Source organism: Panthera pardus, unplaced genomic scaffold (assembly GCF_024362965.1).
Source record: "Panthera pardus isolate Hobbes unplaced genomic scaffold, ASM2436296v1 HiC_scaffold_21, whole genome shotgun sequence".
Lineage (NCBI taxonomy): Eukaryota > Metazoa > Chordata > Mammalia > Carnivora > Felidae > Panthera > Panthera pardus.
Window position 1 is genome coordinate 25,868,111 of NW_026526777.1, and position 25,181 is coordinate 25,893,291.

At 58.1% G+C, this 25,181-nt stretch overlaps 1 protein-coding gene across 5 annotated transcripts in view; it reads right to left on the bottom strand.

Moving 5' to 3' along the window:
- The window catches only part of CNTN2 (contactin 2), a 33,304-nt gene extending 11,455 nt beyond the window's left edge, over positions 1-21,849 (bottom strand). The window contains exons 1-15 of one of the 5 annotated variants that reach the window (XR_002075913.2): positions 15,840-15,951; positions 15,439-15,526; positions 12,242-12,397; positions 8,015-8,159; positions 7,704-7,879; positions 7,450-7,545; positions 6,846-7,055; positions 6,463-6,562; positions 4,817-4,992; positions 4,271-4,407; positions 3,660-3,789; positions 1,440-1,590; positions 1,187-1,314; positions 665-840; positions 3-123 (exon numbers count right to left, since the gene is read on the bottom strand). Coding sequence is in view for 4 of the 5 variants with exons in the window: in XM_019433112.2 (XP_019288657.2) it covers positions 3-123; positions 665-840; positions 1,187-1,314; positions 1,440-1,590; positions 3,660-3,789; positions 4,271-4,407; positions 4,817-4,992; positions 6,463-6,562; positions 6,846-7,055; positions 7,450-7,545; positions 7,704-7,879; positions 8,015-8,159; positions 12,242-12,397; positions 15,439-15,526; positions 15,840-15,848 (1,999 nt within the window). In the remaining variant the exon portion in view is untranslated. Of the gene's footprint in view, positions 1-2; positions 124-664; positions 841-1,186; positions 1,315-1,439; positions 1,591-3,659; positions 3,790-4,270; positions 4,408-4,816; positions 4,993-6,462; positions 6,563-6,845; positions 7,056-7,449; positions 7,546-7,703; positions 7,880-8,014; positions 8,160-12,241; positions 12,398-14,338; positions 14,405-15,438; positions 15,527-15,839; positions 15,952-21,561 lie in introns of those variants that run through there. The other 4 variants (XM_019433120.2, XM_019433112.2, XM_019433115.2 and 1 more) reach the window with 4 other exon arrangements.
- Between the last annotated feature and the right edge of the window lie 3,332 nt (positions 21,850-25,181).

Below are 25,181 nucleotides of genomic sequence, written 5' to 3' on the forward strand. Positions count from 1 at the left end.
ACCTCGGACCAGGACCGTGGCCTCCTTGGACGCACTGTCCACCACCGTCTGGGCCATGCATGTGTACTTCCCGCCGTGGCGCAGCTGGGCATTCAGGATGGTCAGATCCCCAACGGTCTCCTTCTGCACGTGGGGGACAGGAAGTGGGGGGTGCAGGTCAGGGGAAGGAGCCCTGGCTAGCGCAGCAAGCTGTGAGCCACGAGGCAGGGCTCGGAGTCCCCTGCTCCATTATATCCACGGACCCCCCCGCCCCCCCAGGATCTCGGAGTCTCTGCTCGGTGAGTGGAGTCAGCTTCTCCCCACTTAGGACCCTGGGACTAAGCAACAGTTTATAACTGAGGACAGTCAACCATGGTCCGAGTTAATGATGTCACTTGCCCTGGGCTCAGGATAACAGGAACAGTAGTGGGGAGGGAGTCTTGCTGGGCGCCTGGCATTTCAGGTTTGTCCCTAACCCTCTCCTAAATGCACAGCCTTCGAGTGGAATGCTGGGAACTGCCCGTCTAAGGGAGGGCGTTTCTTCCGAATCCAAGGGTAAGCTTGCCATGTATGGTGTTCCTGAGGGAATGGGGAAAGGCTTTGGGGGTGCTCATGGTCAAGGACATCTTGGGTCCTCTGTCCAGAAGGAGGGAGGAGCCATGGGTTGTCTGGCCTCAGGCCTTACCACACTGGCCCTCCGGTAGTGACCCCCAGGCTTATCCACGTCGATGGGGAAGTCATCCAGGGTCCAGATGAAGGTGAGGTCCATGGTGGGGTCGTGGGAGGCGTGGCACTGCAGGGTCAGGCTGTCCCCCAAGTTGACATCAGCACTCGAGGGGGCCAAAGTGATCTTGGTTGCATCTGCCAAACAAAAGAAGGCCCCGGGGTGGATGGGGGAGGAAAGAGGCCCAGGCAGGGGGAGGGGGGCAGGGTGAGAGGGTGTGTCCTAAACCCCAGGAGAGAGAAGAGGCAGCATGGCCAACAGGATCTTGACCTCCCAGCAGCCCCACCAGTGTGTGAAAGGGAGGCAGGAGTAGATTCTGGATGGCGGTGGGGAGGTGGTCCCAAATGAGGTCCAATCCTGGGGTAGCCTCCAAGCCAAACCCAAACGCGAATGAAGGTGGGAACATAAGAGCAGGGTGTCGAGGAGGGACTGGGACCCTGTGGTGGCTGAGCCACCCACCCTCCTCCAAGCCACACCCCTCACCTCGCACAGACAGAATGCCCGTGCTGTTGGCTTTGCCCATGAAATTCTCAGCAAAGCAGGTGTATTTGCCTTCATCTGACCGACTGATGTTTCTTATGATCAAGGTGCCATCCGGAGTTACGGTCACTCTGCAGCAAGGAGAAAGCAGATCTGGCCAACCTAGGGTCACCCTGCAGCCGTCACGGGAAGGGGACTCGCCTTCGTGGTGGACGGGGAGAGGCAGGAATTGCTGCGGGTAGAGTGGGGTTTGTACCTGCTGCTGTTGACCAGAATCTCGGTGCCTTTGCTCCAGAGCACCACAGCCTTCGGGGCTGCCCGGGGCTGGCAGGGGATAACGATCTCTCCCCCGCGGGCCGCGGGGATCAGACGCTTTACGGGGTTCAGCCTGAAGTCGGGGGCCAGTGCTAGAAGGAAAGGGGGGTGCCCTGCAGTCACCCAGGGAATCACAGCAGTACCCGTTGCCCTTGATGAAGATGTCAGCTGACTGCACGCTGAGCGTTTTACCTACCCTCCAAGGCCAGTCCAAAATACACCCAGGATCCAGCCCTTCCTGTCACCCCTACCCTCCACTGCCACCACGCTGGTCCAAGCCACCAAGTCCCCTGCCAAACTATTGAAACCCCCCCCAGGAGGTCTTCCTGTTTTTACATTTTCTTTCTACAGTCTCCTGCTCCAGCCAGCAGCCTGGCATGTCTTTTAAGAAACTTAAATTTTGTTTTTCTACATTTATTTATTTTTGAGAAACAGAGAGAGACAGCATGAGCAGGAGAGGGGCAGAGAGAGACGGAGACACAGAATCAGAATCCGAAGCAGGCTCCAGGCTCTGAGCTGTCAGCACAGAGCCCGACGTGGGGCTCGAACCCACGAACCGTGAGATCATGACCTGAGCCGAAGTCAGACGCTTAATCGACTGAGCCACCCAGGCACCCCTCTTGTAAGAAACTTAAACATGCACTCAGGATGAAGTCCAACGAGGGCTCACAAATACGACCCTGCCTCTCCCCTCACATCCCATGCCGCTCTCCCTCATTTATCATGCTCCAATCACCTGGGCCATTTTCTGCCCTTTGAGGATGCCAAGATTTTTCCTGCCCCAGGACCTTTGCACTTGCCATACGTTTTGTTTAAAAATCCCTCAGATCTTCACATGGCTGGCTCCTTGTTAACGCTCAGGTCACACCCCAAATGCGTGACTTCCCCAAAGAGGTCTCACCTGACCATGCCATCTAATGGGCCCACCTCACTCCTACCACTCCGCTAGATTTTTTAAAAATGTTTATTTATTTTGGAGGGAGAAAGAGAGTAAGGGACGGGCAGAGAGAGGGGAACAGAGGATCCAAGGGGGGGGCTCTGCGGTGACAGCAGAGAGCCTAACGTGGGGCTCGAACGCATGAAACGTTAGATCATGACCTGACCTCAAATCGGATACTTAACCGACTGAGCCACTCAGGCATCCCTAGGTTTTCTTTATACTGTGTTTTTGATGGCTGTCCAAAATCGTCTTATGTAATTATTCGATTTTGTGATCATCCCTCTGTCTCCACTGCATTGTAAAATGCTTGAAGGAAGAGACCTTATTCATGTTCACTCCTTAGGAGGTGTTGAATAAATACGGTTGCATGAACAAACAAATGAATGAGTCATAGTTAAGCTCACTCCAACTTGATGAGGTAGGTATCATTACATCCATTTTGCAGATGAGAAAACTGAGGCCCCACGAGCTCAAGTCACACAACAAAGAACCCTAGCACCAGCTGGCATCTCCAGGGCACCTGTTTATGTGATGGCCAGGTCCTCTCTGCTTTACCTCGCTCTCATTTAGTCCTCTAAACAGCAGTATGAGGGCAGGACTGTTATGGCCCTCATTTTATGAATCAAGAAACTGAGACACAAAGAGATTAAATTGCCAAAGAGATTAAACCAGCTGAAGGGACTGGTTTAAACACACATCAGATCGACTCGGTTTCCAATGACTTTGGCCACCTCTTTTTCACTGCAGCCAACACTTTCCTTAACTGTGCCAGACCTGGAACAAGTAAGAGACTCTGTCAATCTAGCTCTCAATCTAGCATCTCATCTAGCTCTCAATCTAGCATCTCATCTCCTTCCTTAAATCCCTGTCTTCTACTCAGATGCCACTGGAAAACTAAGGGGAGCCGCCAGCATGTGTTTGTGTGTTTAGAAATGCCGCAGCTCGGGGGCACCTGGGTGGCTCAGTCTGAGCGTCTGACTCTTGATTTTGGCTCAGGTCATGATCTCACGGTTCATGGAATCAAGCCCTACATCGGGTTCTGCGCTGACAGCGTGGGGCCTGCTTGGGATTCTCTCTCTCTCTTCCCTCCCCAACCCCCCCCCCCCCAAATAAATAAACTTTAAAAAAAAAAAAAACAAAGGAAACTGCTGGAACTCAGAACTCCTCTAGCCCCCGCCTATGTGTCCTTGCTGATGTCCCCTGCCTCCCCGGGCCCTGTACCTTGCACGGCCAGCTCCGCGCTGGCGTAGATGGTGCCGTGCTTGTTCTCTGCCACGCACTGGTACATGCCCGAGTCTTCCAGACTCAGCTTGGAGAAGCGCAGGTCCCCAGCCAGCACCTCTACACGGTTCTGTGCAGAAGGGGGCAGAGTAGGGGCATCAGGGCCACTGAAGGACCGGGGTGGAGGGGCAGGTGCAGCAGAGATGCTAGGCCGCCCCTCGCCCGCCGAGGGGCTCACAGGCCCTGTCTCATCTCGGGGCCTCCTGGAATCCTAGGACTGAGATCCGCCAGGCCCCCCTGTATGTCAGCCCACTGAAGCCAGAGGGACGAGGTGACCTCCTTGGGACCACACGGTGATTTTGTGACTGGGTTGTGCCTGGATCCAGGTCTCTGGACCCTCTAGTCAGGCCTCCATCCGGTTGACCCGCCTGTGGCCATGTGAATCTGGGAGGGAAAGAAGCACCTGGAGCCGACCACCCAAAGTGCCCTAATTGTCCCAGAGAGGCTGCCAGTGGTGGAGCAGGGTTGTGGGGAGCGGGCAGTCTAGAAGGCGAGGGGACCAGGTGAACAGAGGACGGCGGTTGGTGTGGGGGAAGTCCCAGGGCGTCTACCTGGGAGGTCAGAGGCTCCCCATTCCGCAGCCAGCGCACCGTGGGCCGGGGCTTGCCGGCCGCCGCACAGCCCCAACGGAGGTTGGAACCGATGTCAGCCTCCATGTCTGAGATCACCTTGAGCCACTCGGGCTGAGCTGTGGGGAGCAAGGGAGAGAAAGGCCGGGGGTGAGCTGGGACGAGCCTCCCTCTCACCGGGGACCAGGATTGCAGGGCTGCAGTTCCGGTGATGGACAGCAGAGGGCGCCATCAGCACCCCGGGAAGGGCTTTAGGGGGTGTGAGAAGCAGGCCGAAGAAAGCCCGCACTTTGTGTCTGTGCCAGTGGCTGTTTGAGCAACTTGGATCATTCTAAAGCCTTCCATTGCTTCCCGCAACCCTGCCTGAAGCCCTAGCTTCTTCTCTCCCCACCCCCAGTGCAACCCTAGGGCAAGAAGGCTTAAGCAAGGGGCCACCCAGTCCCCTCCCTGACTTTTGGATCTGCTTCCTCAGGGATGATAAGAGTGAAGTCGGGGCGGGGGGGAGGACAGGGGGCCCCAGCCCTGTACCCTGCACGATGATGCGGCCCTGGACGGTGTCGCGGCCCTTGGAGTTCTCCGCCTCACACTCATAGGTGCCCTCATCCTCGAAGGCGACGCTCGGTATCTGCAGGGTGGGCTCGGCTGTGGCCCACTGGGGGGACAAGGAGCCGTCCACTTTACGCCACTTGATCTGAGGGACAGGGCTGGTGGGGAAGACAGAGCCAGAGCGGGTTTGTTGTGCTAAGTAGACTCCCCTGTGTCTGCAGCTTCTCACACACAGATCCTCCCCTGAGGTGCCGGGCAGGTGGGGGGTGTGGACAAGGGCCTGGGAGGGGACAGAGGGAGAGAGGCAAGGGGGAAGGGAGGGGCCTCTTCCAGACTGGCCCAGAGCACAGGTGGGAAAGTGGCAAGAAGTAGGGCACCTCTCTCCTCTCCTCTCCCCTGCAACGATTGGGACCCTGGTGAACTTGGTCTTCCGTGCGGTCTGTACCCTGAAGCTGGCTTGCTCTCCCCACCCCCACCCTACACTGGCCACCATGCCTCTTCTGGGACTGCCCTCCTCAGCGGTGGCCTGTAGCCTGGGATTTGAGGGGGTCCCCTCCCGCCTGTCCCCAACAAGGCCTTGCCTCTGCTTTTCAAGAGAGCCGTGGTCATTAGCAATCTGTAAATACTAAAACGACTGAGTATCAGTGACTCTTAAAGGGTTCAGTTATGAACCTTCCATGTGCTTTAAATATGAATTTTCTGGAAGTCCAATAACTTTTCACAAAGCAGGGGGCATCCTGGGTAACCACAGGAGGTATAAGGGAAGAGGGGACCAATGTACAAATCACATTAATTGTTCTACAGGCATCTATTTGAATACCTCCTATTTGCTTAGCCCTGTTCCAGTGAATCCTTTTTCTAGGAGAGAGGGATTTCTATCACAATTGTTAAAAAGATAACTCTTGGGGCGCCTGGTTGGCTCAGTCGGTTAAGCAGCTGACTTCGGCTCAGGTCACGATCTCGCGGTCCGTGAGTTCGAGCCCCGCATTGGGCTCTGTGCTGACAGCTCGGACCCCGGAGCCTGTTTCAGATTCTGTGTCTCCCTCTCTGACCCTCCCCCGTTCATGCTCTGTCTCTCTCTGTCTCAAAAATAAATAAACGTTAAAAAAAAAAATTTATATATAAAAAAAAAAAGATAACTCTTGGCATCCATAGAACACTTGCTAAATGCCAGGCCCTGTGCTAAGCACTTCACATAGAGGTACTACCATTATTACCGTGTACAAATAAGGACACAGAGGCACAGAGAGGTTAAGGGTTTACCCATTGTCTCCCAGCCAGCAAGTGACAGAGCTGGGGGTTGAACCCGGGAGGCCAGACTGGGGTTCGTACCCAGTGCTACCTGCCTCCGGCCTGGGTGTTGCATAAGCGGCCTGAGCTTGGCAGACATTGCTGGGAGGACCCACTATGTGTCAGGCCCCTGGTGTGCATGATGCCCCACTCAGAGACAGAGTGCTGAGTGAGTGGTGGTCACCGCCCACTGGGATCTCTGCTCGACCCTGCGAAGGGTCTGCTACAAAGATAGCAGAACAGGAGCCCGCCTGCCCTCTCCCCGGGGTCACCCGTGCCCCTGAGGGGGCTCTGACACGCTGCGCCCTGGCCTGCTCCCTCCCTCCTCCGCCACTCACTTCCCAAAGGCGAAGCACTCCAGGGTGACCTGCTGTCCTACCAGCGCATAGGTCTCTGCCGGGAACCGGGCCTTGATGCTGGGTGCAAAGAGCCTGGTGTCTGGGGAGAGAAGGAGTTTGCAGATCGGATGCAAATGAGGCGGGCTTGAGGCTCCCGCGCTCAGGGTCTCAGCACAGCTCAGAGCTGACTCCTTCTTGACCTCGGTTCCCCTTGGGGGCCTGGCCAAGGGTCTGAGGCTTTGCAGCCGGGGGACCGAGGGGTCCGGGCCCCAGACCCCAGGCTTCGCAAGCCATCCTTCGCCACCTCCAGGGGAGAACGCTCTTTCCCAGTATCTGCTGACCCTTTCAGCTCTCTCCTCCCCGCCGTGCCCACCGACCCTGACCTTCAGCAGCCAGGTTGAGTTGAGCGAACTTGCTGAAGACGCTCTTGGTGGAGAAGTCCATGTGGCTGGTGGCCAGGCAGGAGTAGTTGCCCAGGTCTGAGGCGTTGGTCCGGGCAATGTACAGGTTCCCCGTGGTCTGGGACACGAAGTGACGCCCGTCCGTCGGGATGAAGTTGGGGAACTCGTTGAGGAGCCAGCGGTAGGACAGGCCTAAATAGGACATGGGGGGCTGGGGTTGAGGAAACCGCGGGGCTCTGGGCTGACGGGGCAGCTGTGGGGGGAGGCCCTCAGCATGCTGGGGGGGGGGATCTCTAGACCTAGTCCTGAGAGCCCCGTGCTCGGAGCTGGTGCTGAGGGGAGACCCAGAAGGAAGATGTGACTTGACTTTACTCCTGCCCTTGGGGTGCTCCCAGTCTGAAGGAGGAGGCAGGGCACAGAGCTAGCGAATGACAGACTCATTTTGAGTCAGACACAAAATCATTTTGAGTTGGGGACCCAGGGATCGGTGCTTCCAAGGGTCACTCACCGCCTTTTCCTCCCCTGCTGAGTGGTTGAAGCCCCTCTTGTGCCCTCTGTCTAACCTCGGGCCAGGGTCCCGACTCACCTGGGTAGTGGGCAGGTGGGTTACAGGGCAACATCACCCCCCAGCCTTCGTGGGTTTTCACTGGGTCTCTCTCCTCCTTGGAGAACTCCTGCAGAACTGGAGATAAAGATCCGGTGCTCGGGCACCGTCCTCCAAGCCTGGGGGCCTCCCCCAGTCCAGCCTCCGTGGGAAGCAGTCACCTGCCCTTTCTAGACACTTTCCCCAGCTCCCTATTCCCCTCCCCCGGAGCATCCTGGCACCCCCGCGGGTCTCACAGCCGAAGCGGAGCACAGCCTCCCTGCTGACGATGGTGCCCACTGGGTTGGAGGCCAGGCACTGGTAGACGCCGGCGTCCTGTGCCTTGGTGGGGTTCATGATGACCAGGTTGCCCCCTACCAGCTGGTGGCGGGAACCTGGCACCAACTTCATCTCGGTACCATTCATCTTCCACCTGCAAGCGGGGGCAGAGGAGGAGACCATCCTGAGTGGCTGGACCCGGCCTGGTGCCAGGGCTGGTGTGAGGAACAACGTCACGGCTGCCCAGGGCGCCCCCCCCCTTCCCCGGCGCCCACTGTGGGGGTCTCACCTATAGGTGGCTGGAGGGCTGGCCCGGGCACGGCACGCCAGCGTCACCTTCTCCTCAGTGGATTCCTCCGGGAACAGCAGACCGAGGGGCTGATCTTCAAAGACTGGCCCGAAAGTGGCCGGGGATCCCCGGGCTGAACTCCAAGCTGTAGGTGGGGGAACAGCACCAGAGGCCTGAGGGCCTGGGGCCCAGTAGGGCAGTGCCGTGCAGTAGAACTTTCTGCAGTGATGGAAGCTTCCGTTTTCTGCCCTGACCAATACGGTAGCCATCAGCTGCCTGCTGTCAAGCCCTTGAAATGTGGCTGGTGCAAGTTAGTTGAGTCAATCACCCGTCCTACACTCAGGTATTGAGCACCTGTTGTGTACCTGGCACTGGGCTAGGCTGTGTGGCAAAGGTGACTAAGACACAGCCCCTCTTCCTCAAGGGACCTGCAGTCCGGGGACGGAGACACTAAAGACGGGACAAGGTGGTGAGGACCATAAAAGCAGTGGGAGTTCTAGATGCAGGGGCCCTCAGGGTGGGAGCCGCTGGCCTGCAGGGTGTGAGATGCATGGGAAACCACTGGTTAAGGAGGCGGAGAGAGAACGTGCGTCCCTGAAGCCTAATGTCCCTTCCAGCCAGTGATCTGGCTCTTGGCCTCTTATAAGCTGTTACAGACCCCTTCTGAGCCTCAACAGCATGACCTGTGAAATGGAAAGAATGCGAACTCACCTCCCAGGGCCTGGAGGAGGGTTCAGTCTGGCACAGGGTGTGTGCTCTGAAAATGTCTGCTGGACCCAAGCCATGGGGCAGGGGGAGTTTAGGGGGAGAAGGAAGGCTTCACGGTGGTGGAGGGGGTGCAGGTTGCTTTGGGGGCATTTTTCTACGAGTGAGGTGTGATAATTCAAGAAAGAAAGGCCCGGGAAAGGGAATGACTTGTTCATGGCCACAAGGCAAGTCTGTGGCACACGTGGGTCTAGATCCCGGCCTCCTGAATTTGCTGAGCAAATGAAGTTTTCATGCCTGGCCCCTTCCCAGGGCGGATGCCTCTTTCTTTATGCACCAGGGCAGGGGACACTGAGGCACAGAGGCCGGCGTTTCACACCTGTCTTCCTTCCCACAGGGGTGGGGAGTGGGCTCTCTTTGCTGACTCATGGGGCCAGCCATGCCTTGCCTTTGTGGTATCAGGCAGGGGCCAGGCCACCCCTAATTGGCTCCTACCCCCACAATCCAGCTGATTTCAGGCCCTCCTTGGTGGGTCGTGGGGGCTGGGATCCCCATTAACCAATTAGTGCCTCCTGTCCCAGCGCATCCAGCTGTCAGCCCTGTTCCAGGGGTGGGGGGGGGGGGGTGCACCCCCGTGCCACAGCTGAGGCCCAGCCCTGGCCCCTGGGGAATGAGGGCAGCTGTTAAGCAGCTCTCAGAATGAGGAAGGAGGCCGGGCTCCCTGAAATGGCACCCCCCCTCCCCCTCCCCCTCCCCACCACCCATCACTATCCCTCCCTGCCGCCCTGGGGCCTTGGAGGCAGCTATGGCGCCCGCAGCATCTCAGTTGGAGAGCCCAGCTTAATCCCAAGTTAATGATGGTGGTGGAGGGGAGGGACCCCTGCCCCAGCTGGGGCTGCCAGGATGGGAGGGAAAGGAGGGGTGACGGGGGCAGCTAGGCTGCTGGGAACCACCTTATATGATAACAGCTTCCAGTAGCTCTGTGGGCATGGCAGGGGGTGGCTGAATGGGCCTGGGGCACACTGATGCTTTAAGACGGGCTTTCTTCCCGAAAAACCTTTGTCCTCTGCACTCAGCCATGTCCACACCCTCATCCACATATGTACATTTCCACACCTCTCACCTGCACACCCTTCCTCACACGCACACACACATCACATATATACACGTACCTCTCTAAGCTACTCCAGTGGACAGATACGTGTTCCCATGCGCATCCGGCTACACACGTATATGTACGTGCTTATGTATATATATCCATATACCCATAATAATAAAAGCAGGTGCTCTTTATCGAGTGCTTGCTCTGTATCGGATCCCACGCTCCATATTTCTTGCGCATAACCTCTTTACAAGACAGCTATTGCCACTTCCTTATTTAACTAATGTGGAAACTGAGATTTAGGAAAGTTAAATAACTTCTCCAAATCACACAGCGAGAAGGAGCAGATCCATGGATCTGGACCCTGGCCAGCCTCACCCACAGCCAGCCATCCTTAACCACAGTGTCCGTGATTCTTGACCCCGCTTCCCCATCGGAACCATCAGAGGCTCTGGCCCATCCCAGAGGTGCCGAATCACAGCGCGTCGCGGGCCCTGGGAAGGGCAGCTGGGGTCGAGAGCCATCACACTTGCTGTGAGGCTTTCCACGCGCATTCGTCATCCCCCCAGATGTCGCACCCGGTCCACACAACAACCCGCTGACATTGCCACCCTCTGAAACATCCACAAACACAGTCTCGTTCACCCCACACCTTCCTCTGAGGCTGCGCTCACACCCACCCACACAAGGCCACCCCTCCTTGCTGCCCGTGTCCCTCATCCTCTCTGATTCTCTCTTCTCTGATTCCCTGTTCTGGCAACGCTGCCCCCGCCCCGCCCGTCCCCGGTGAACATGGGCATCGGGAAGCTTGTAGAAGGGGCCGGAGAGATGAGAATGTAGGGGGGCTTCCTCGCTGCCTTTCCTTGTCAGGGTGCCAGGGACCCAAGGCTGCTTCTCCAGGGCAGCTTAGCCAGGCGAGCCCAGAGCCGAGACACCTTTCTGGGAGGGCCGAGAACAGGCGATGGGGTGTTCCACTCGTGTCTCTGGAGCTCGTGGGTGTGGCAGACCAGGTCCCCTCTCCTTGGGCTTTCCTGCATCTCTGGGTCTGAGAGCCCCGCGGCTGCCCACACCGCCTGCCTCAGATGCCGAGGTCCCGGCACTCTTTCCCGAGGGAGGGCGGTGCTGAGGACCCCAGGCTCCCCTCCACTGCTCTCTCTGGGGTGGCTGTCCCCTGTTCTGCGCAGCCTGGACTCCCCACCCCAGCAGCTCCTCTGGCCTGGTGGGCCCCGGGCACAGGTAGCTAGGCCTGAGAGTGGGGTTGCTGGAAGGCCCCCTCCAGCCTCTGGGTCAGCTTTATTTCCTAGCAGCCTCACTAACTTGGGTGCAGGACTGGGAGGCAGTTAGGACGGAATGAGAACGTCTGAAAGTGTGCCAGTGGCGTCCTCCCCTGATGAGACAGAGGACCTAGAACGTGCTGGCTGCAGCCTTGCAGGGGGTGTGGGGTGGGGAGTCAGAGGCTGCTACAACTCCGGAAGGGTGGTGGGGGATGGGTCCTCTTTCTCCCATGGGGGCCTTTAAGGAGAAAAGAAGCACCTATTGATCTGGGCTGGGGGTCAGGACAGAGAGGCCAAGCGGTGGTCTCAGCAGGTCCCTCCAGGTCCCTCCGTGCAGCAGCAGGGGGCCGGGGGACCTCCCTCCAGCTCTTGGACAGGCTTGGTCTCTGGTACCTCCTTCTTGGCACACTCTCCAGAGTGGGATCTGGGCCCACACTGCCCTCTTCTGCCAGCCCCCCTCCTCCCCTCTCCCTGCCTTGCAGCACCCTTGGCATGGGATCCTTTGCTTGGGTCCCTTTGGGCAAAAGGCCACCCCCCTGCTGTGCCTCATTTCTCCTCACATCCTGTTCCACACTAGGTCCGTTGGCCAGGCTGCAGCTCGGCCCTGGGGAGCCCTCCTAGAGGTTCGTGGTACTGATCCCCATCTCCTCAAGTCAGAGGATGCTAGAGCAGCAGTGCCATCCAATAGAACTTTCTGTGATGATGGAAACGTTCTATAATCTGTGCTATCCAATGTGTGGCTTGTATAACTGAAGGACTCATTTTAAATTTTAATTTAATCCCAGTCTAATAGTTTCATGTGGCGACCATATTGGACAGCGCGACTCCTCAGAGGCAGCGGCTCCGGGCCGATATCACGGAGATCCAGATGTGCCGTGATCTTGCTGTGTGGGCCCAAGGCAAGCCACTTACCCTCTCTGGATCCTGCTTCTTCCACCTGCATTATGGCGCGACTCATTCCTTCTAACCTCAGGGGGAAGGTAAGATCCACAAACGGGGACATTTAGGCAAAGGAAGGGGCCTCAGAAATCGAAGTGCCGCGGCAACGCAGGGTCAGTAATTTCTGAAGTCATCGCTACAATAATAGCAGTGATATAACCGGATGATCACCCTGCTGGACTTTGGAGCCCAGATGAGGCCTCTTACCTGGAGAGGAGACAAGGGCCACAGTGACTAGCAGCAGCAGGTGTGACTTCCTCCTGGTGGGTGTCCCCATGGTGAGCATTCTGGGCAGAGATGGGGAGCTGAGGAGGGGATCCTCAGCTCGGGGAGGGGAGAGTCCAGCTGGAGGCTGAGAAGGACCTGGGGAGGCAGAGGATGGGGAGGCCTCTGAGTCGGGGAGCGCCCCTCCTGCCTCCTGGGTCTGCACTGTTTTCACCCCGGCCTGGAATTGCATTCATCCTCCCCAGGGTTGGGGGGGGGGGGGGGAGGGGAGAGGGGGGAGGGAGGGAGGGGGAAGGGGCTTGGCTGTTAGCGAGGAGCTCTTCCCAGACTGAGTGCCTAGTACTGGCCCCCTGGGAGTCTGGCTCTGCCCTGTGTATGCCCTCCCCCCACCTCCCCTGCAGCCGGCAGGGGTTGGCTCAGGAAGTGAAATCAGTGGCTAATTGGGAGGCGAGAACCCAGCTGCCCCTCACCCCCTAAGAGCTCTTGTTGTGGGGTCCGGAAGACAACAGGGCGGGGCCTGGGGGTGGGGGTGGGGAACACCTTCCAGCATTTGGGGCCCAATTTCCCCAGCCCCTGCCCCCTCAGCTGCCTGGGTAGGGGGCGATAAGCCCCTCTGGAGCCTTCTTTGTTTTATTTTTTGAATGTTTTTTAATTTATTTTGAGAGAGAGGGAGAGAGAGAGAGAGAAAGCTGTCAGCGCAGAGCCTGACGTGGGGCTTGATTACACGAACCATGAGATGATGACCTGAGCTGAAATCAAGAGTCAGACTCAGACTCTTGGCCCGCTGAGCCCCCCAGACACCCCCTTCCTTGTTTTTCTAGCAGCGACTGGTTCATTCCCACCCTCTCACCTGGGTCCCCGGGTGAGGCACTTATGTTGTGTGTACCATGAAGCCATGACCTTGGCCCCCATCAGCAGTTCTCCCCAACTAGGTGGGCTAATGGGCCCCCACAGGCCTTCTGGGATGAAAGAGTTACTGAAGCTCCCAGAGGGTTAAAACTGTTCCCCGGGGCGGGGGGCATCCAGAGCAAGTCAGAGCTCCCCCTCCATCGGCAAGGGAGATGGGGCCTCATCCTGAGAGGGGCGGGCAGGGCCAGCCTTTCCGTCTGCTCCCCATCTCCAGGCTGACATTCTGAGGTCTGGGTGGGAAGTGTGGAATCTCAGGGGTCTGCTTTCTGGTTATAGAGGGAGACTGGGTCACTGGGCCCCCAGGGCTCCCTGTCAGAGCTGCTCCAGGGAGCGGGTAACCCAGATGCACATTCTACTTCTCTGCCCTGTGGCTTTCTAGAATCCCGAGGAGGAGGAGGAGGAGGAGGAGGAGGAGGGGACTGGGACTAGGGGACAGCCTGGCTGGGGGGATCTTCCACTACCTGGTGGCAAGACCCACACCATCTCTGGGTCCGAGTGTCCTCATCTGTAAAATGGGTGCTCTAAGGTCCCTTGTAGCTCTGCGACTGCAATGCTGCCCGACTGAGAGTGCAGGGTGGCCAATGGAATGCTGTCCCCTGGATGGGGGTGGGGGGAGGTCGGGGGAAGAAGGCAGGCTACGGGCTCCCGGGGACCAGGGCAAGGTCTGAAGACCAATGCCAAGTTCAGGATCTCCCTGTCTCACTTCTATTCCTTTGGAAAGAAAGGGCTCCCAAACCCTTTTAAACTTCAACATCCGGCCACCCACATCCTTTCTCTGCCTCCTGAACAGCTAGAGCTGTCTCCTGAAGGAGCTGGGGGAGGGGAGAGAGAGAGAGAGAGGGAACCGGCCCTGGGGTTGGGGGGGGAGGGTCGGCAGGGAGGCCACGGGCTGAAAGCTGGGTGTCTGTCGGTGGGGGTGGAGGTAGGGAGTGGTGTTTCAACACGTGGCACTCCCTCCTCGGCCCCAACCCCGGCCTCATATCCACTTCCCTTTGTGGGGAAGCCACCGGGTGTCACCTCTCCCCGACCATGCACCCTTCTCTGTCCTTGCCACTTTCACTTCCGGACTTGAACCCAGCAATTCTGCCCTTGCTGGGAAGCCCCTCGGATGCCCCCACGTGCACATGGTTAGATGTCAGCTCTGCTCTTGACTAGACCCTTGGAGCCCACCTGTGGAGGTGTGTCTGCCTCCGATTGGAAGTTTGTGAGCTCCCCCAGGGCAGGCACCGGCTTCTTCATCTCGGTGTCCCCGGTGCCTAGCAAAGCGCCCTGTTACTTGTGTGTCCCGTTCAGCTGGTGGAGAACAGCTGGGCTATATCCCCCTGCGGCCAGTGGCGGCACGAGGTCGCACAGGCACACTCACACAGCGAGCTCACCAGAGAGCCCGTCCCCGTTGCTCCAGTTTTCAGTGCCCCCGCAAGGGCAGGCCCGGGGGCACACCCACACACGCCCTCACACTCTCTCTCATGTGTTCGCTCACACCCTTTCTGTCTCACACACTCTCACATGTGCACACACACTCTGCCTCTTACATACTGCCTCATACACTTTTACACACTTCACACACTCCCACCCCCTTCCCCACCCGTCTTCACATACACACTCATGTATCTTTACACACACACACACACACACACACACACAGCCTCGGGTGTCTAGGGTCAGCAGGGTGTTTAGTCATGGAAGAATCTAGAAGTATGGCTCTGGATACTGTACAAACGCAGGGAGCTGTCCTCCTGACGGGGAGCCCCTGGGGCACTGTGAGCCAACGCAGGCTTTGGAATCCACAGGCCGGAGCCAATGATACTGCTTTGTCTCCTCACAGCTTTGTGAGCCTGGACAAGTTACTCCTGGTGGAAGGGCCGGTTTCTCCACGGAACACTTATTTTACGGGGCTGTTCGGAATGTTCCGCGAGGCAATGGCGCGCCCTGCAGGAAGTCTCTGGCTATTTGGACTTGCCTTGGGGCCACGGTTTGGCTGGGGGAAGGGAGAGAGGAGAATAGGGCTCCAGATCCCTTCCCCACTTAGCCAGAGCAGCTCCTCTGGAATCTGCTTCACCTCCTGGAAGTTCCCTTTAAACAGAGGGTTCTGCAGCTCCAAAAAGTTTGAAAACGCCTGGTGGTGCTCCCGCACCACGTCCTGAAGTCTGGCTCAGAGAAGGTGCTCGATCATTGTTTGCTTCCTGCCCTTTGTCTGCCTGCCAGTCCTGGGAGCTCAGTGAGGGGGCAGGGTGCGGACTCGGGGAGGAGCTTCGGCTCCAGGCGCTTACCCTGAGTGTGCCAGAGCAAAGCAGAAACAGATGACCAGGGAGCTGGGGCTGGGGCTGGAGACTTCGGGGCAGGTGCCCACCAGCAGTGCTGGAGAGAGAGAGTGTGAGTGTGTGTGCACGTGCGCGTACACACATATGTGACGTTTATTTGCATCCATGTGCTGTGTCTGTCTGTATGCCCCTGCGTATATGTGTGGTCTGGTCTTTATGTGTCTGTGTATATGCACGTGTCTGTGTCTGTTTATGAGTTATGTCTAGTCTGTGTGTCTGTGTGTGTGTGTCCCCACCCAGCACAGGGCTTGATGACCCAGTTCCTGCCTTGTTTCTCTGAGATCCACCAGGAGGATCACTCCCCCTGGAGCACTCGTCACCCACAGTGGTCAGAATATGTTATCACTTACCATAGGCATACATCATGAATAACACAATCCCACTGCTCATTGCACAGTTTAGTTTAATCCAGACTTTTATCAGTCACCTTGGGCTAAAGGGCCCTGGGCACCCTCTGGGGACTGAGACCTGTAGGCTCAAGAGACAGGGGTTGGGGAGGGGTTGGGATCATTGTGCTCCTGGAGTGGCCTTTGGGGAGCACTAGAGACCAGTCAGCCCAATCAGATGTACCTTGAGCTCCGCTGTGTGCCAAGGCCTTGTGCGAACACACACACACACACACACACACACACACACACACAGCCTGGGTCACACACACCAGGCACTGTGCTAAGCACTGGTGAGAAAGTAATGAAAACACTGCCTTTTGCAGAACCTTCTGACCCACTAAGTGTGACCCAGTTGTCTCCCTATACCATCTGCCCTATGGCACATTCTAGAATGCCCAGGGTGGAGGGTGCCTTTTTGTCAGGAGCAAGGCAGGAGTGGAGCTATGCCAGGCCCAGAGCCGGCCCTTGGAGCCCTGAGCCAGCCAAGCCTGGCCCAGGCCAGCTGCCCTGGTGCAGGGGTGCAGGCTGGCACCGGCGGGCATGGGCTGGCACAGGCGGGCACAGGCTGTCACCATCAGGGGCTGGTCCCGTGAAGCACCGGCACATGGGGGAATGGACTGCTTGGGGGTTCAGGGGCACAAAGGAGGCAGGCTGAATTGCTGGGTGTGGGGAGACAAAGGGCCTGGGGGACAGTGACAAGAAGGAAGGGTGTTGAGTAGGACTCTGGCACATGACAGGGTTTTCTGAGCTGAGGACCCCTGCACAGAACCAGTCAGAAAATGAAATATACACTCTGTCTAAATGCTACACCTTGGGACCCCCAGATCCTGGCCCTGACTCTGCCTCTCTTTCCCCCTGGATAATGGAGATTTAAGTGTTGAGGGATTTGGCGACTTTTATATGGGTGGTGGTGGGGAAGGGGGAGTTTGGAGCCCAGTTGAGGGCAGAGACTAAGTGACTTATGAGCCAACAGGCACTGCAGAAGCCCTTCAGGTCCCTGCCCTCCTCTGTCCTGCAGCTCAGTACGGTGGTTAACACTGCCAACCGGCCTGGCCCTTACTAACCAGTGAAACCCTAGTATTTAACTAACTAGTAGAACCCTAGCTCTAACATTCATTACTTAACCTCTCCAAACCTCAGTCTTCCTCTGCAAAATGGGCTTAAGCAGGGACCCTTGGGAGGTCAGCAGCATTCCCCGCCCATAGTAAGTACTCAGAACAGATCGGATCTTACCACGGACAGTCCTCACAGAACCTCTAGCACGGGCTCCAGCACACGTGTCCCTAGACTCTGCCTGAGTCAGACTCGCTCCCACACAGTCATGACATTCGGGCTGCGCTCGCAAGTGTTTAGGACACTGACAGACTCCCACAGTCTCCCTGGGCCGGCGCCCTCTTCCCCTCTGCCCCACAGGGGCAGCAGGCTCGGGGAAGCCCCAGCAAGCAGGCCACCCCAGACGAGGGCACCCAGAGTCACATCCAGATAGCATGTGCTCAGGAGAGCACCTGAGCCGGTGCTCCCAGCTGGTACCTCTCCTCAACCACCCCCAGCTCCTGCCTGCGGGGTCCAGGATGGGAGCGGGACTCTGCCTGGGAAGGGGACTGCCACCTGGGACAGGACCATTGTCCTCCAGGAAGGCCTGAAACACTCTTCACCTCTCTGGAGGGACAGGAGTCTGCAGTGACCTGGTGGGGCCACATGCCAGGTGGGTCAGGAGGGCTGTGGTGGGAAAGGCTGGTGCGCTGAGCTGGAGGAGGTCCTTAGGACAGATTTGGGCAGGATAGGAGCCTCCTCAGTCCCCAGGGGGGACAGGGACTGGGTGGGGACAGGGGAGCTGGGTCTCTCCCCAAGCCCCTCTGTGTGCTCCCTCCCTTTCCACCCCTCAGTTTTCTCTGCAGGCTCCTGGTACTAGCAGCTGGTTCTGAGGCCCCAGCCTGTTCCCTCTGGGGAGAGCTGTGACCCCAGGCTAACGTTTGTTTGAGCTTCCCACAACAAGAGTCTGGCCCCTCGTCCCCTTCATCTGCCACCTGGATTCTCTGGCGCTCCTGCCCTGGCCTTCTCCACCGGAGAGACTCCTCAAAGTGGGGAGTGGACAGAAAGGGGAGCCCTGCGTCCTCCTGGGAGGAGCTCAGGATAAGGGGCAAGCCGTACCCAGAACCAAGTTTTCCCCACTTGCCTGCCAGCGTGGAGTGGGGCAGATTGAGTGAAGGCTTTGGAAGGACCATCCCTTTCTGAGAGGCCAGGAGTAAGGATGAGTGTTTCCACTCGGTTCTAGAGAACCACATTAGGAAGAAATGAGCAGCCCAATCTCCATATGTCCCCTGATCTCTGCAGAGAAGAGACTCACCCCCCACTCCCAATTCCCTGACACTTTCCTAACTTCCCTGCAGGCTGCTTCAGAGCCAAGCCTGGTGGGGGTGGGTTCAAACCCCTTCCTCCCCACAGGCTAGTTTCCGCTCTGGGCCCCAGATTAACTGTGCCTCCTGGGCTTCGCTGCAGGAAGGCCGCCCTCCAGCCAGAGGCGGGATGGGGGGCCTAGTGATCTAGGAGGCCGGCAGGCATTGAGAGGATGTGGGCTGGAGCTGGAGGAGACCCAGCCTGTTCCTGTATCCAGATGGGTGAGGGGGGGTGGGGAGTGGAGGGATGGGCTGAGGGGGTGCTCATTAGATGAGAAGCATGCTGAGGTGTGCCTGGGCCTGTCCTGGGATGGAACGTGGTCAGCTTGGGGGGAGGACATCACATCCTCCCTTTGCATCCTTCGCATCCTCTTTAGGGGAAACTGGAAACATGGGCTCATTTTGTAGCAAGAGAACTCATGAAACTAAAGGAAGAATTTCTTTACTCCAAGATGATTACCCTCAGGGCACAGAACCCATGGAAACTCCCATGAATGTTCCAGGTTAGTAACCCGCTCGCCCTCCCCCCTACCACCGCCTGCGAGGTGAGTGGGGGAGGTTGGTCCAGATTAGGGTGGTTCAGAAAAATGAGAGGTGACTGGTCTGCAGGAGGGAATGAAGAAGAGCCATCCCCCTGTTACCATTTGAAAGAGCATAACCTGGGGCCAGAAGGAATTTACGGGGGCCCTCCAGCCCCACCTCCGCCTCCGGTCAGGACTGTCTGACCGTGGACCAGACCCCAGTTCCCAGAGCCTCCTAAGAGTCACTGGAGAGGACATTGCCCTACCTCCTCATGGCTCCTCTTCCTGGTTAGGAGGTGCCTTGAGCAGTCTAACTTCAGTCCTTCCTGCTTCACTGGAATATCCTTTGCTCTGGTCCTTCTTTCCCTTTGTATCACTCACCTCTTGTTCAACCCCCTGGTTCTGCCCTAGGAATCTCTCCCACCCACTCTAGGATTTAGAGATTGTCTTTGAGATATGCTTTCTCACACCCACTTGGCTTGAGGATGTCTCTGGGGGCGGGGGTAGGACACATACATACCTCCTTCAACCCACTCCAAACGTATTGCTTCCCTCATGGCCTCAGAGTCAGAGAGGATGCCTTGAGGGCACCCCCTTCTGTGTGCTCGCTCCTGAGGACTAAGTTTGGTCAGTCAGAGACCATATGTACAAGCATCCCACTGAACACAGAGGCCCATCCTACGTGCGTCTCTAGTTGAACAACAGCTGGCAGAGAAGGTGCTGGAGTGGAGTTGCACAAGTCGTGAAACCTGGCAGGGGCAATGGTGTGGAGGTAGGTTGAGGGCTGAGGCTGGAGGAGTGAACTTGGCCAGGGAAGGGAGTGTGAGGGAAGAGCATGGCCAAGTGGGTAGAAGAAGATGAATGGGAAGTGAGAGAGTGGTGGAGAGAGCAGGGGACCCATCTCCTCTGTGCGCCTGCCTCTGCTTCCCTCACCAGAAGGGCAGGTGAAACTTGGGTGACTTTGATGCCCCCTTTGCATCCGTCTCACCTCCCGTCTCCGTCTCCCTCTTGCTGGCTGAGGTCTCCTAACAGATCCCATGGGAAATTAGGAATAACATTGACCTTGTGGCAAAAGCCTTGCTTGAGTGATTTTGCAGCCTGGCTAGAAAGGGGTTAACTGATGAGGCACCCTGGGGAGAGGCTTGGCTGTTGTCTTCTCCAGGGGCAGAACTCCCTCCTCCCAAGGTCAGAGGTCAGGGCACCATTTCCCTGCTCCACCCCCAGGAGCTGGGGTCCCATCAGCCTCTCCCACAGGTGGCCCACTGCTGCCCTTGATCTCCAGTGGCCTCCCCGGTCTCTCTGAGTGTGAATGGGAGGCTAAGTGGACAGAGGGTCTCTCGGGCCAGAGGGTTGGGAGGTGAGGTTGGGGCTGCTGCCCAGAAGGAGATCAGGAGCTCACTGAGGGGATTGGGTTATTTGGGCCTCTCAGACCGGCTCTGAACAGAGGGAAAAGGATGCTGTCTGGGCTGGGAAGGGAGTTGAGGGCAGGGAGGTGTTGGGGGGGGGGTTGGGGGGGGTGGTCAGGCTGAAAGGAAGGGCGGTAGGGTCTGACCGGTCACAGAGAGGGGGGAATGTTAAGGGCAGGTACTTTGGGGCCCCGGACAACCTGCTCTTCTCAAGGGGCGACCCCACCTCAGTCTGCCTGGATTCCCACACCCCCAGACAACCTTGACTGACAGCTTTTCCTCCTGGGACGTAGGCTCAGCCCCAGTGGTGTGCAGCTACAGGGTCCCAGCTTTGTCCCCATGTAACACCAGGACTGTCCCCTTCCACAGGCACTGTGTCACCTGCCCCCTTTCTTGTTTCCCATATGTGGGAATCCTTTCTGGAAAAGGCAACAGTATTCAGCCCTGGACACTGGCTGGGGCTGCTTCCCCGACCTCCGATGGGTGGTGTAAGCCCCATGGTGCTGGGCAGGATTGCCCTCTCTTTCCGGCCCCCCTAAACTGAGCCCTCTCTTTCCAGACCCCCTAAACTGAGCTCTCTCCCCTTCTACCCTTTCCCTGAGTGAAAGCCAAACTTGATTCCCACCCTTCCCTCCCACCAGTGAGGAGGAGGGGAGGGATCTGAGGAAAAGAAGATTGGTGTGGGGGGGGGGAGGGAAGAAAAGGAATTTCACCCCGGTGGTCCAGGCTTCTCACCCTTTGGGATGTGACTTGCCTCGGTTTCTCCTCCCTAAGTCCCCGCTCCTGGACAGGCCTCTGCCCAAACTTGAGTTCCACTCTCCCCACTCTCTTCCACAGCCTCCCCTTCTAACTGAAGCAACACTTTGCAAAGAGGTCACCCTGCAGAAGCACACTCAGGGCCACCTCAAGTCTGGGCGGTCAGGCTCCATTTCACCCCGGGACTTCTGGGGGGAAGGCCGGAGTCTGGGGCTTGGCCTCGTGGACTATCTGGCCCTGGACCCGGGCCCCGGGCAGGCCCCGGGGCCGCTGCCCTCTCCGTAGGCAGGTGTTGCTACAGGCTGGAATTCTTTGACACCTCTGGGGTCCAGCCTCCCGGTCAGGCTCGGCCTGCCAGGGCCCTGTAGGATGCCACCCACGTAGACAGGGTGGAGGGGACCTCCCGTCCGGTGGCCACCAAGGGGCTGGGGTGAGAAGTCAGAGGGGCCCCCCAGCCGGCTGGGGCTCCTGCTCTGCCCCTGCCCCCTCCCAAGTTGCAAGAAATCGGAGCCGCAGCCCCTGCCCCGGGAGCACCGGGAAGCCTCCCCCCCCCCCACCCCCCCCCCCCCCCAGGCTGGAGGAGACAAAAGCGGTTGGCACCTACCTGGGGTGGAAGAAGGGTGTTGGCTGGGGCAGGTGGATGCTGCCCGGGGCGGTGAGCCAGAGCCGGGCCGGCCGCCGGCCCCCTGGGCCGCCCTCCTCTCCTCCCCGGCTCGCCTCAGCCTCAGCCGCTCGCTGCTGTCCTGGTGCGGCGGTGGCGGCCGCGGTGGCGGTGGCGGGCGAGGGCGCTTGTGTGTGTGCGCGCCCGGAGCCACTGCAGCATCTCTGCATCAAGATGTGCTCCTCCCTCTCCCAGGCTCCGCTCACTGGCTGGCTCCGGTCCTCAGCCAACGCTCGGGGGCCCTGGAGATGGCTTCCTTCTGCCCCCCTCCCACCCCCTTCCCGTCCCCACCCTTCTGGCTTTACCTCATTTGCTGTCATTTAAGGACCAGGGAGCAAGCCGGGGCGCCCGCGTCTTCCATAATGCATGGGCCTCCTGGCCGCGGGGCGCTGTCTGGCCAGCCGGCCCCTGCCCCCCCATCGCTGCCCAGCGCAGAGCTGAAGGGGCCGAGACGGGTGCGGTGGGGAGGGCAGAGAGAGTGGCTCTTGCCCCTCAAACCTTGGACACCCGCGGAGGCCAGCTCTTTGCTTCCCCCAGAAGTCCCTCACTGGGCTGCGGGAAGACATCCAAATCAGAAATCTCCAGCTTGCTGTGCGGGGCAAGTGGGGTAGAGGGGATCCTCCTTTGCCCGACCCTATGTCCCATCTGTATTGTTCCCCTCGCTTATAAAAGTAGCGGGGCTCTGTCAAAATAGCCAAACGTTAGAGGAAATTCAAGAATAGATAGTGAAGGGGCCCCTGGGGGGCTGAGTCGGTTGGGCCGTTCGACTTGGGCTCAGGTCATGATCTCGCAGTTCACGGGTTCGAGCTCCGCGTCTGGCTCTGGGCTGACAGCTCGGAGCCTGGAACCTGCTTCGGATTCTGTCTCCCTGTCTGTCTGCTCCTCCCCTGCTCGTGCTGTCTCTGTGTGTCTGTCTGTCTGTCTCTCTGTCTCAAAAATAAATAAACGTGAAGAAAAATTAAAATAGTGAAAGTCCCTTAACAAATCTGAGTTACATGCCCCCAGGCTTATTATTTTCATGTATATAATTACATGGGCTATTAGTATTACTTTATGAAAACGGGATCGCACAATACAGCATGATTTGCAAACTATTTTTAAACTATATAATAGATTTGGGACACCTTTCCACATCAATACTTATGGATCCAGGCCCGTTTTTAACCAACCAGCAGTGTGATGTCACGAAAAGCTCACTGGATGGGGGGGGGGGGGGTCTGAATGTCTGAAGGGTAGTCTGGGCTCTGCTACTGATTGGCTGTGTGTGCTTGGCTAAGTGTCCTGCCCTCTCTGAGCCTCACTGGTAATCTGAAGGGGTTAAAGACGGCCAAGTTTCCTGCCGCCTCCGAGATGCTAGGTGCTCATCCAGGTCAGTGGCACATCTCTTCTGCTCTGTTCTTGTCACGTGGGGGGTGTGCCCAGGAAGGCGGGGGCCTGGAGGTGGAGGGACGGCCATCTGCAGCAGCCTCCAGCGCTGTCAGGCTGTCACTGTTGTCTCACTCGCCCCTCTGCTCCACCTGCTGTCCGGCTCACATAGGCAAGACCAGGGAGCGGTCCAGATGCTGAAACAGCTGGGAGGGCCAGGCCAGCCTCGGACGTTGAGCCGGCCATACCTGTCCAGCCTGGAGCGCAGCTCTGTGTCTTCCGGGGTGGAGGGGGGCCGTGGGGGCTCGGGACAGACCTGGGCTCAATGAGAGGACATAAAATGGGGGAGGTTCTACTGCCCAGACTCCGAGGCCAGAATGCCTGCCCAGGTCCCATCTGCTCCCCCCTCCCGTCCTTCTGTTCCGCTCCAAGGGGCTTTCCCGGCCCAAGAGCCCGTCTTCTTTGTTCCTGACGGAGAGCCATCTCATGGTGCTTCTTATCCAAGATGTTTCTTGCATCCTTCCCTTTCCTGCCTCTGTCCATACTGTCCTTGTCTGTCTGTCTGTCTGTCTGTCTCCCTAGGGTTGGCATGTCAGCCCTGAGCTTCTGAGGTGAGCCTTGCCCCCTGACGCTATCCGGGTCAGCTCAGGCTCTGAAGGGAGGGCTTCAAGTTCTCTCTAGGCAGAAAACGGCTGCCAAGAGAGGAGCTGGCATGTCGGCGGCCGTGGGGCTGACGGGCCAGGGGATTGGCTGACTCAGGGGCCAAGGGTCTGGAAATGCTTGCAAAGATTGCTTTCGATTGAGACAGCTATCCTTGTGACTCTATTTTCGGACAGCTGCTGCCCTTGCCTCGGGGGCTGGGTGCTTGGAGAGGGCACACGTTCCCTCCCAATCAGATCAGCACAGGTGACTTGGGTCTCAAGTTCTCTGATCTCTCTGCAACCTGCCTGCCCTGCCCCAGGTGGGTTCCGACAGCCACAGTGAGAGGACTCACCGAGTACTTACAGACAAGAGCACTTACTAAGCCTGGATCTCTGTGGGGACACGATTCCCAGTTTCATCTTCTTGCCCGTCTGGAGCTCTCAGCGGAGCCTGGTACAGATGGATTCGGGGGGTTACCGGGGATCCTCACTACCAGCTCCTAAGGTGCTCCTGTTCCCGAGGAGAGAGCGGGGTGGACATTTGGGGGTCCAGGCTGAGTTTTGCCTGGGGGGTCAATTTGGTAACAACTCGAGTATTTCATAATATTATTATTAACTATTACGTAAGTTCTTCGCAACAATTCGAGTGTCTCCAACGGGCCGGGATCTGTGCTAAGGGCTTCCACTTGACGTATCCCCCCCACAGGGTTCGTGTCATTATTGTGGTTCTCACCTTACAGAAGATGCTCAGAGAGATTAGGGAACTTGCTCAAAGTGAACAGTGAACAAGCAGAGAAGCAGAGGCTGCCTGGTGCGGTTCCGGCCCCCCTGGTTTCATCACTATGCTGTGTGCGCCAGCCACCGGCTACTCCCCTTCCAGGGCTGGTGGGGGGGCTGGTCAAAGCAGGGGGCAGGACAATTTGCCTGCCAGATCCTGGAAGCCTCACTACAAGTCACTTGACTCTAGGGGGCACCTCTCTCCTCTGTGGCTAACCAATGTGTCTTCATGGAGTCGGGAGCAGGACACCGCATCCCTCAGTAGAGTCCCCACAGACCCCCCCCCCCCCCAGACCGGGCAAAGCAGGACCTGCCAAAGACGATCAGGTGGCTCATCAAATGAGTCACTAATTTGCCTGTAAACACCCTGGGAGAGGGCGCCCCCAGGAGGCATCTTGAGGGCCACCCAACCCTTCCCAGACCATCTGCTCTTCCCTTTGCAGCTCCACCAGATCGATAGGGGATAGTGGAGTCTATGCATCTCCGAATGGTCAAGGAAGGGCTGGGGCCCCGGCCCAGGGCGCAAGTGGGGAGGGAGCTGGGACCCGCCAGAGCCCCTGGGGCTCTGATGGTGCTGAGGTCTTACTTATGTTTTCCTGGCCTCTCCAGCCACCCGCACCTTTACCTCTGGCTTCAGACTCCAGACCGTTTCCCGGAGCTCTCAGGAGACCATGTGTTTACAGAGTGGCATCCCTGCCTGCAGGAGTGGGGGGGTTCCGGAGCCACAGGGTGTGGTCTGTCTTCAATGTACCCGTGCTTTTCTGCAAGCGGTCTACTAGC